At 34.5% G+C, this 10,205-nt stretch overlaps 1 protein-coding gene across 1 annotated transcript in view; it reads left to right on the top strand.

Moving 5' to 3' along the window:
- Positions 1-450: 450 nt before the first annotated feature.
- Positions 451-10,205, top strand: part of GABRA1 (gamma-aminobutyric acid type A receptor subunit alpha1) — a 56,605-nt gene continuing 46,850 nt past the window's right edge. The window contains exons 1-3 of the mRNA XM_021698020.1: positions 451-926; positions 3,235-3,323; positions 6,676-6,788. Of these exons, the coding sequence (XP_021553695.1) occupies positions 3,250-3,323; positions 6,676-6,788 (187 nt within the window). The 5' untranslated portion in view covers positions 451-926; positions 3,235-3,249. The remainder of the gene's footprint in view (positions 927-3,234; positions 3,324-6,675; positions 6,789-10,205) is intronic.

Genomic DNA, 10,205 nt, shown 5'->3' with positions numbered 1-10,205 from the left:
GCTACTGACGAAGGTGGAGTGGAAAGCACTCACAACCTGTGAAAGTGCGAAAGCCTCGAAACCTGGGGGCCAATTCCCTACTGGCCAGAACTCTTCTCCGCCATCCCTCATCATTCGTGACTCCGCAAGACACAGGGACTCAGACATGTGTGTGGGAGTGCGTGTGAGGGAGGCAGGCGAGAGGACAGTGGCTCTCCACATGTGCAACCCTGCAGCTCCCTGCATTCATTCAGATGCATGCAGTGGTTGAATCTTTGATCAAAGCTGGACTAGTTATACTGATCAGTTGTTTTTTTAATGGACACACCTTAAAATAGTGTTCATGAATTGAAAGTGTGATTCTGAGTGGAGTCCCTAGGTCTCTAACCCTTTCTACCCTTTCCTCCCCCCATTCCTACTCCCCCACAAAAAAAAAAAAAAAAAAGAGAAAGAAAGAAAGAAAGAAAAAGAAAGCTTGCAGCAGATTGTAGAAGGATTTGAGTCTGCAGCCAGAGAGAAGGGGATTAGGGCCAGAGCGGTGCAAGTTAAATTGTGCTGCATATAAAAAATGGGCGGATTGGTCTCCAGATCCAGAGGCTGGTACCACCTTCCTTTCTAAAATAAAATCTCTCTGGCATGAAGTCACCGCCTATTTCACATCCGGTTTGCCCTGGGACGTATTACTACTGTCTTGGTAAAGAGAAATCTTTTGTTGTATAGCTGCAGATCGGATACTGGGAAGCAAATTTGGGTGTGAAATCTTCAGCAAAGGAGCACGCAGAGTCCATGATGGCTCAGACCGAGTGAGTGAGAGGCAGAGCGAGGACGCTCCTCCGCTCCCGGCGCGCCCGGACTCGCGGACTCGCGCTGGCTCCAGGCTCTCCGCGATTTTCTCTCGCACACTTTTCCCGGGTCTTGAGCGATCCTGTGCCCAGAGGGGGCCCGAGGTAAGTGCGGCTTCGGACCTCTACACACTGAGCTTTGAACGTGGCTTTTCCTAGCTGGAGAGACAGGAATGCTAGAGAAAAAAAGAGAAAGAGGGAACAGGACAAGAGCCTGATCCCATAGCAGGTAGAAACAACGAATGTTTTTCTTTCAGGGTGAAAACCGCAGCGATGTAGAAGCATTATTTTTCCCCCCTCTGTATCTCTTCTTTTCTTTCCCCCTTTCTTAGGCAGATATGAATTTATTCCGCGGGGTGGGTGATGACATGTTATTTTGATTCCTTTTTTTTTTTTTTTTTCCCAAGAGGTAGCTGAGATGAGCTGGGGAGGGGCTGTGGGGGGCATCATCTAAAGTTAAGATGCTGGGACAGAAAGCCTGTCTTAAGGTTCCAACCTAGGGAAGGCACTCTCACATTCTGGCTGCAAAAATGCCTCTTTTCTCCTTTCCAGTGGACGCTGCTAAAATGCCCTCTGGTGTAGGGGTCTTTCTGGTTCTGAACATGAAAAACTCAACTTATCATTTGATATGGGTGGCATGGGATATGGGTGTTTGGAGGGTGTGTGTCTGGTGGGGGAAGGTGGAAGGTGGAAAAGGGTAAGGAGGCAGTTTAGCATTTCTTTTAAACTATTATGCTTGTATTTGCAAGAAACTTTCTTACTCAACAACTCAAGTGCCATGATAGGTTTGTTTTTCTCTTTAAAATGCCAGAGGAGGACAAAAAGCTATGGTACCTTATCTTGGGATTTTGTTTTGTTTCATTTAACCCTTCGGAAATCACCCTTTTTTTATAAAGACCAATAATTATTAAGAGGGTAAGAGAAGTTGCTTTTCCTTCATAACAGATGTTGAAGATTAATGCAAGGATGAATTATAACTGTGTAATTTAGATGCAATATTTTAACGTAATGATATTTATCTAATATTTCTTGTCATCCATGCCAAAACCAGTGACTAAATTAAGTAAAAACTATGAAGCTCACAGCTCTTATATGTAGATCTAGACCATTTCACTCTAAACACATTAATTATGTTTCATTGCTTACATGCCTGTTTGTAATGGTTTTTACTGATATAAATGATCCCCAAGAGTGTGGAAAGCATTTGTGTAGATGTACTTAAAGGCATACCACATTAAACCATAGAGTGGTCAATGAAAAACATACTTTAAAAGAAATGCAATCCATTAATCACTGACTGTACTAAGGAGTATAGATTCAGGGAAGTGCTAATAAATACCTTTAATATTTCTCATGTTATAACTGCCATTAATTGTAGCACATTAAATAAAGTGTTACCATATCTGCTCCTTAACGAGGTAGTGCACCGATTTTTAAAAATTGACTCCACAAATAGATCATAATTTTTTGAAATTCTCTAAGCTTTCCATACTCCTCCTTTCCTCCAGCATCCCACTATCAAGTCTAAAATTCAACAATCAGATGGTGATTGATTGCACTTTACCTAAGAGGGAAAAAAGATTCCCGTATTCATGCAAAGCAAAGCACTCCAGCTTCCATCTGTTTGAGATGAAACATTTTCTAGCAGCAACCTGGCAGAATATAAGAGGGCTTAAAAGATATGTGTGGGCATGTTTGTATGCATTTACGTGAGGGTGGTTTGTGTGTATGAGAGAGATCAGCACATGGCTTGACTGTAAAGTGTGTCCTTTAGCCTCACAGAAGCATTAGTGAGCATATTTAACAAGGCAATCACAGGCAGAGAATATAAGCACGACTTCAGCATTCAACAGTGTGTTTCCTATTTTTTTTTTTAAGATAAATACAGTTGCTTCTGAAATTAAGGTACATCCAGAATTCAAAGATGAATTCAGTCATCGAAGCATATTAACCCACCCCATCTCAGCTCCAAAACATGCTTTCCCCATTATAGACACCAGCTTAAAAATTTCAATGCACAATTCAGGCAGGGAAACTCCAATCAGAAAGGTCAAAATTTTCAAGTGATAAACAACAAGAAGAGAGCGATTCACACTATATTGGAAATATAAAACCTAGAGGGAAAAAAAACTCACAGTTTTTATGTTGAGCAATATTGTCACCTGAAAGCATTTCAACTTGTATTCTTTTACAGGAGAAATTAAGACACTGATATATTTCTGAATGGAGAAATGGAAGGGAAAGTGGAGAATGGATGGTCCAGGTTTCCATTGCTTCCAATGAGGTGTCATATCCCAGTGAGGTCATTTCCTGACTTCAAAGCATTCATCTGAACTGCCTCAGTCAGCCCTAGTGGTTATAAACCTGATGTTTCTTGCAAGAGACATTGATCTCTACTTGTTCTACTTTTCAGCTCCACAAGCCCGCGATGAAGAAAAGTCTGGGTCTCTCTGACTATCTTTGGGCCTGGACCCTCCTTCTGAGCACATTGACTGGAAGAAGGTGGGGGCACTTTATTTTAAATCTGCATGAGAATTTCTGTAACTTTTCATTTATTCTTTCAGGGGGAAGAGAATGGTCCTTGGATGAATTCATGACTAAGGGAATTCAAAAAACTTAATGGCAATAAAATCCCAACTAAGAATAAAGAAAAGCAGTATGAAAAAAATAGCCATCTTATTTGCATGATGGTTAGAATACACTTAACACGTTTTTGTTTAAGGAATGTATTAATTCAACATTTAAGTCTTAAATTGAACTTTTCACTGTTCAGTTGTAACTGAATGAAATATGTGGTTTCCTAATTCATAGAGAAAGTTACCCCAATTAATGTCTGCATACTCTATGAGTTGATTTTCCAACAAGAAAATTTCTAGCCACATGTAAAGATCATAGAGTAACTTGTGACTGTATCAAAGTAGAAAGCTTAAAATAATATTTGTAATTCGAAAGTCCTAAGTCTCTATAAATGCATGTGTATATTATGTTTTGAAACCATTCTTTGTATAATCAATAGAGGTAGAATACACCGAACAAATATTTAAGAACATTACATAAAATCGAACTTCTCTATTTAAGCGTAACTACTGTGGGGACAAGTTATGAGAAAAATGTAATAATATGCTTAACCATACTCAAAAATCTGCTAATGATCAAATCAAGCATATAAACATATTATAGTAACAGTGATGTAAGTGACCAAATATTTCAGATTCTTCTTTATCTGCTTTAATACTTCTTGCATGGTCTACTCCTATGGCCCTTAAGAAAGTCTTAGACATATTAAAAATACCTAAGGTTCTTCAAGATGTAATGGAAAGTGAACTCTTAACAAGTTAAGGCAGAAAGAAAGAATAATCTGGAAAGATATGAATTTAGGAGGATTTTTTTTTAATTGAGAAGTTGTCTGTTTTTATTTTTTGCTGTTGTGTGTGGTAAATAATGACTACCAGATGAAGAGGAGATTCACTGTTGCCAGATACTCTTAATTTGAGGAGTTAAATGTTCTCCATTGCTTTTGAAAAATTATATGAAGTGTTACTATTGTAATGACCTGTAGATGGAGTTAGTGCACAGTGTTTTATTATATAGTGGTTCATATGGAATCAAAATCAGGTACTGTAACTGACATTTCTCTTCAAATTATATATTCAGTTTAGGAAACCTTACATTGGCATAAGTGTTTAAAGAGCAATAAACAATCTTGATCTTTATCCTGGGGTTATTCTCTGACAGTTATAACTGGACATAGTAAATTAGAAGAGGAGATGAAGAATAACCTGATTAGAAAATCACAGGAAATAAAGATTACTATTCCAGTTGGGATAGCAGAACTAGTTTTCTGGGAGGGACGGAAAAGTCTCTTTTGGCATTTGCATTCTGATGCATACAATTGGTGGAAATGACATTTAGAAGATAAAACCGGGGATGAAAGCTTTTCCTGAATTTGGTATAAGCTTCAACACAGAGAAAATGCAGGAAAAGGTAATAGACAACTGCATATTCTAGGAATTGTATCCAGAATCGAATTGTGCTCTGTCACTCACCCCATCTCATCTTTACCCCTTCTTATTTTGCTGCTTTCTTCCTTAGACTACTTGATCAGGCCCTCCTCACAACTTAAAGTGTACTGGCATTTCTTTTCCACCTTTATCAAGATGACCTTCCTATATCCTTGAAAGATGCATGCATGGCAGTTCGTTTTGTGACGAGTTTTTATAAATAATTGCATTTAGACAACTATTATTGCTTTACTGGTGTTATCTGCTAATGAGACATCCTGGAAGACACAGAGCTCAGTGAAAATTTGATTTCAAAAACTAGTAAGATGTTTAATTTTGCCAAAGGAGAGTAAACCGTCAATCTGTGTGGTATTAATGTTGAATTTAGGAGAATGGAAAATTATTCCATAGAGTTGCATTTCATATATTTAACATCCTGAATAGCTTTTAGTTATAATAGCTTTAATTATGAAATTAAAATTTTATCAGAAAAATGGCCATTGAGCTTTGCCAATATAAAAGTAATTACCTTTTTAAAAATAGTGTTTGTTTTTGAAATGATACTTTCATTATATTTCTTGTTCCTGTCAAATAAGTGAATCCTGGTTTCAGATGTTACTATTTTTTTACATTGATCAGTAATATAAACACACAAGAGTGAAACCAAAAGCATATTAAACAGAGAGTATGAAAGTGATATTTTTGTGGCATTTCTTAGTTTACACTCTGTATTCATTTTTTTTTTACTCAAGGTCAGAGCTATCATTGAAATATATCAGTGAGTGTGATCCACTGAGATAAAAAATAAACTTTTCTCTCAAAGGATTTTTGAGATGTCTTCCTAATCATTACATAAAATATGATTCAATGACCATAAATGATAATGTAATTGATAATAAGAAATATACAGTATTTGAACTGTGGTCACTATGTGGTTGAAACTCAAAGACTCGTAATGATAAGGGGTAAAAACTATACCTGCAACTAGAAAGAAGAATTATAGAAGAATAGGATTAAAGTTTTAGACTAAAAGTTGAAGAAAACAGGGTTCTAGTTCAAGCTCTGCTTACAGATTGCTGTGTTTTCTTAAACAAAACACTAATCCCACACTACAGTTCAGTAAACCATAAATTAAGAATATTGGACCATATCTTTTTCAAGGTATCTTTTACTTCTAATACAGAAATGACAAGAATTCAATTAATTAGAGGTTGAATAGACACATTGTAAAAATTGGTTCATAAAACTTAAGGGGAATGGAAATTACACACTGATTTGAAACTATAATTATCCTAAGAAACAAGTTTTAACTATTTTTCTCATCTAAATATCCTGAAAGAACATCAAAAAAACAAATATATATATATATAAAGTGGATGAAGGAAGTATATGTTGGTAGGTGAAATCTTAGGCTAATGCTACACGTTAAATTAAATGAAAGCAAAACTACTAATTTGATAACTCATAAATACATATTTTTTTTATTTGGGAAGAAGTTTGCCAGATTTTTTTTCTCCCTAGCATGCATTAACATTCTTGCCCAGAGAAAACATGCATTATAGCATTGTATACATACTGAGATTTATACATGCAGAGACAGAGCTCATTTCCTGTAATTTTCCTTCCATAGTTAGAAATATTAGAATAAAGAGCTTATCATGCCTGATAACAAATATGAGAAAATGGTAAAAATTAAAATATGACTTTTTTTTTTTTGCCAGAAGGAATTTTCAAATTAAAATTCAATAGAAAAGGAGATAGGAAAATCTAGGGAAGGCTTTATTTGGGAAAGGGTTTTAATAAAAAAAAAATTGTATAATTTATATTGTTACCTGCCTTTATGTTTTTTTCAGCTATGGACAACCCTCATTACAAGATGAACTTAAAGACAACACCACTGTCTTCACCAGGATTTTGGACCGACTCCTCGATGGTTATGACAATCGTCTGAGACCAGGATTGGGAGGTGGGTTGCATTATTGTGTTATTATTATTCTTATAGAGAGTAGTATCAAATCTTTACTAATGAAGCCTTGCTTTCCTTCTAAGTGATAAAGTAATAAGAATGGCAGCATGTAGTTTAAGGACTAATCCTATTTTTAATAGATTGATCAATGTGAATTCAATTTACTATGGTAATTTTGTGCACATACCTATATGTAGTAAAAGGCAGATACAAACATCTCATAATTACATAAAAAATGTTATTTACTTGGCAATCATAATGTTTTCTGTGCAATTATTTGATTATCCAGGGAAAAAATGAAGATAATATTCTCCCTTCCAGCCCAAAGATTTCATCTACTTCATTTGGCATTGCTATGTTTACATTGAATTCAAGTAGATTATCTTTAGAGCCTAATGCTCTAAACATTTATTTTGGAATATTACATATTGATCCACTGTTTTGCATTAGATTAGCACCAACTCTGGGATAAAAGGTGAATGAGGTAGATGGTAATTTTTTTTAACCATGCATTTGAACTTAAACCCTAATTTTCTATAGTAAAAATATGTTTTTCTTTGTATACCAATTAATTAGTTACACTAATGGGTTTCTACTTAGGAAGAAAAAAGCACTTAATAATACAGTATTTATAACAATAAGAGTAAATAGTGCTAGACATTACTCACTTATTTGAATAACATTTGAATAAGATAATCAACCAATTTTACTTAGTTAAACAGAGACTAATGAAGCCAGAACAAAATATTGATCTCAGACTAAAACAAGGGAAGCAAGGAAATAAATTATTGTTTAAAGTCACACAGGAAACCAAGGTGAGAATCTGTGATTCCCAACTATAGCTAATGCTGCACCTTCTCTGAAGCCTTTGTTAAAAACTACTTAATAGCAATATTTAAATTGCAATTAAATGATGATATTAAGAAAATCATCTCTTCTTCACTTAGATAGCAAATATATACAAAAAATAAGCTTAAGAATCCAAATTTTGATTTTAGAACTGAATGATAGCATGGATTTAAAATTTTTTTTTTCAATATTTTGGGTAGCGTAATCACATGGATGTGGATCATTGGTCTGTTTTGAGGCTGCCAAACACCATTAGTGTCTCAGAGGTTTAAGGGGAACTGCTTTGTCAAAGACACAACTCAAATATGCGTCAGAGGCCTTACCAGGTGTCTTTTCTTGTCAATTTCAAACATCCATTCTTGGACCTGCTCTACAAATTCCTTCAGGTTTGAATTCCACCTAGTGTTCCTTTAGTACATTCTGAGGAAAAAAATCTTAAGGAACAAAATGTATTGGTCATAAAATGGGATGCATAATTGGGTATGTGATGTATTACAGTAATATTTGTGCATATCTAAACTTCTAAATTGGCTTCAAGAAAATTGTTCTTAATTCATAAAATTTGAAATAAATTACAAAGACTGTAGGTAGGGAAGGAATGCACAAAAAGAAGAAACAAGATAGCAATATAACTTTTAAAAAGTAAGGCTTTCTAGAGTACTAATGGGCATGCATCTGATTCCTCTACTTCCCACTCCATGATATCAATCCCTACTAAATCAACAGAATTTTATAATGCATTTAGGAAACATTGTTTTCATTCTAGTTTAGGAAATGCCTTTTAATACTTTAACATGTAAATATGAGTATCCTCTATAAGCTCTATGCATAATTTTCAGTTTGTTAAAAATTTTAAACACACACACACACACACACACACACAGGCACACACTTTTATGATCAGTTGTATTGTTGTTTGGAGTATAAGTAACAAACCCAGGACTGCTCCTTTACATTTAATTATATATAATAATTCTTAAATAAATGTGTATGTTAACTCTTTAATCAAATATAGTGTAAGCAGGAAGCATTTTACCTACTTCTCATCTGCACACCCAGACTTTGGACAGCCACAAAACTTGAGGATGTATAATATAGACTAAGAATGAGTTGAAAAGCTAATTTTCAAGAACTGAGATAATGCTAGATCTGTTAACAGAAACAACTGCATTGATTCAACATGCAACATTACTATTTTGGTAGAATCTACTTTTAATATCTATTTACTCCCCCAAAATAAGAAAAATAGACATGTATTTAAAGAACAGAAATAGTAGTTGGCCAAATGTAGTCTAAGTATATTCTTTTTAATTGAAATGGATATAATGTGCCATGAGAATAGAGAATTTGACTCAAGAAAATTTAAGAGAATAGATATACTTTAATTTTTGCTAAAGATGACTTTTCTGATATTTATGATTCCTGGAAACAGTGATTTTGAGGATATGGTAGACAAAACAAATTAAAAAGTAGCTCAAATATTTACCTCTGTTTCTATTTTATGTATCATCCTGGAATGTACTACATACAATTAAATCTGATAAATTTGACTGTTCTGAAGAAGCTTTAATACTAACTTAATTTTTGTTAAATATTTTGGAGTGCATCTTTAAACCTTAAGGGGTATACTAACATGTGTTTATTACATGTATCTCCAGAGTCATCAATATTTTTATGTATATTTTGAGAATGTCTCTCCGTCTTTAGAAAACTACACCTTAAAATATTAAATACAGTTTTTAGGTATTTTCAAAAGCATAATCAGCTACAGAATTAAAAAAATATTACCACCATGCTTTCTGGATACTATAAACTGAAATTATTGAATAAATATTTCTCTATAGTTGTTTAATTTCGTTTCTTTCCATAGATTTCTGCTAAGTATGACATACATTCCAGTAGATCTCCATTGCGGAAATAGACCTTTCTGGTTGTTGTTGTTACATGATCCATTTACTTTTTTATCTACCCATTTTCATAGATGAAAAGCCCATGTAAAGCAAATACTTGAAAGATTATCAGTTTATAAGAGGGTAAAAGTTTCCTCTTAACAGCTTCATGATCACCGAGATAATCTCTTGCGAGAGAAATGGGCCCACTCTCTTCTCTATTATGACAAAAGTCTGGTTTTATAAAAAGAATAACGTTATGCAGAAGGCAGGGATATTTTATTCTGAATGTCCTCAGAAGGTATAGAAATGTGATAAGCTGAGACTAATGGAAGAAACTCTTTATGTGCAAATTCATCATGACCTGTTTTTCAGAAAAACACAGTGCCACCCAAAGGCATAGCAATACTCTTTGGAGATACACACCCTGGGTCCAATAACTAAGAAACAAAATATGTACAAAATATGTAACTTGGTTCACCTAGATGATAGAAATCAGTTTGCAGATATTGTTACACTATTTAAAAACTCTACCTTTTCAGAGCCCAGAGAGCAATCCTGAGAAGACGAAAATGAAAGGATAACATAGAGATATCTGGGAAGGGATTTTTTTCTTTTTCTTTTCTTTCTTTTTTCTTTCTTTCTTTCTTTCTTTCTTTCTTTCTTTCTTTCTTTCTTT

This window comes from Neomonachus schauinslandi, chromosome 7 (assembly GCF_002201575.2).
Source record: "Neomonachus schauinslandi chromosome 7, ASM220157v2, whole genome shotgun sequence".
NCBI lineage: Eukaryota > Metazoa > Chordata > Mammalia > Carnivora > Phocidae > Neomonachus > Neomonachus schauinslandi.
This window is presented reverse-complemented; position numbering and strand designations above follow the sequence as displayed.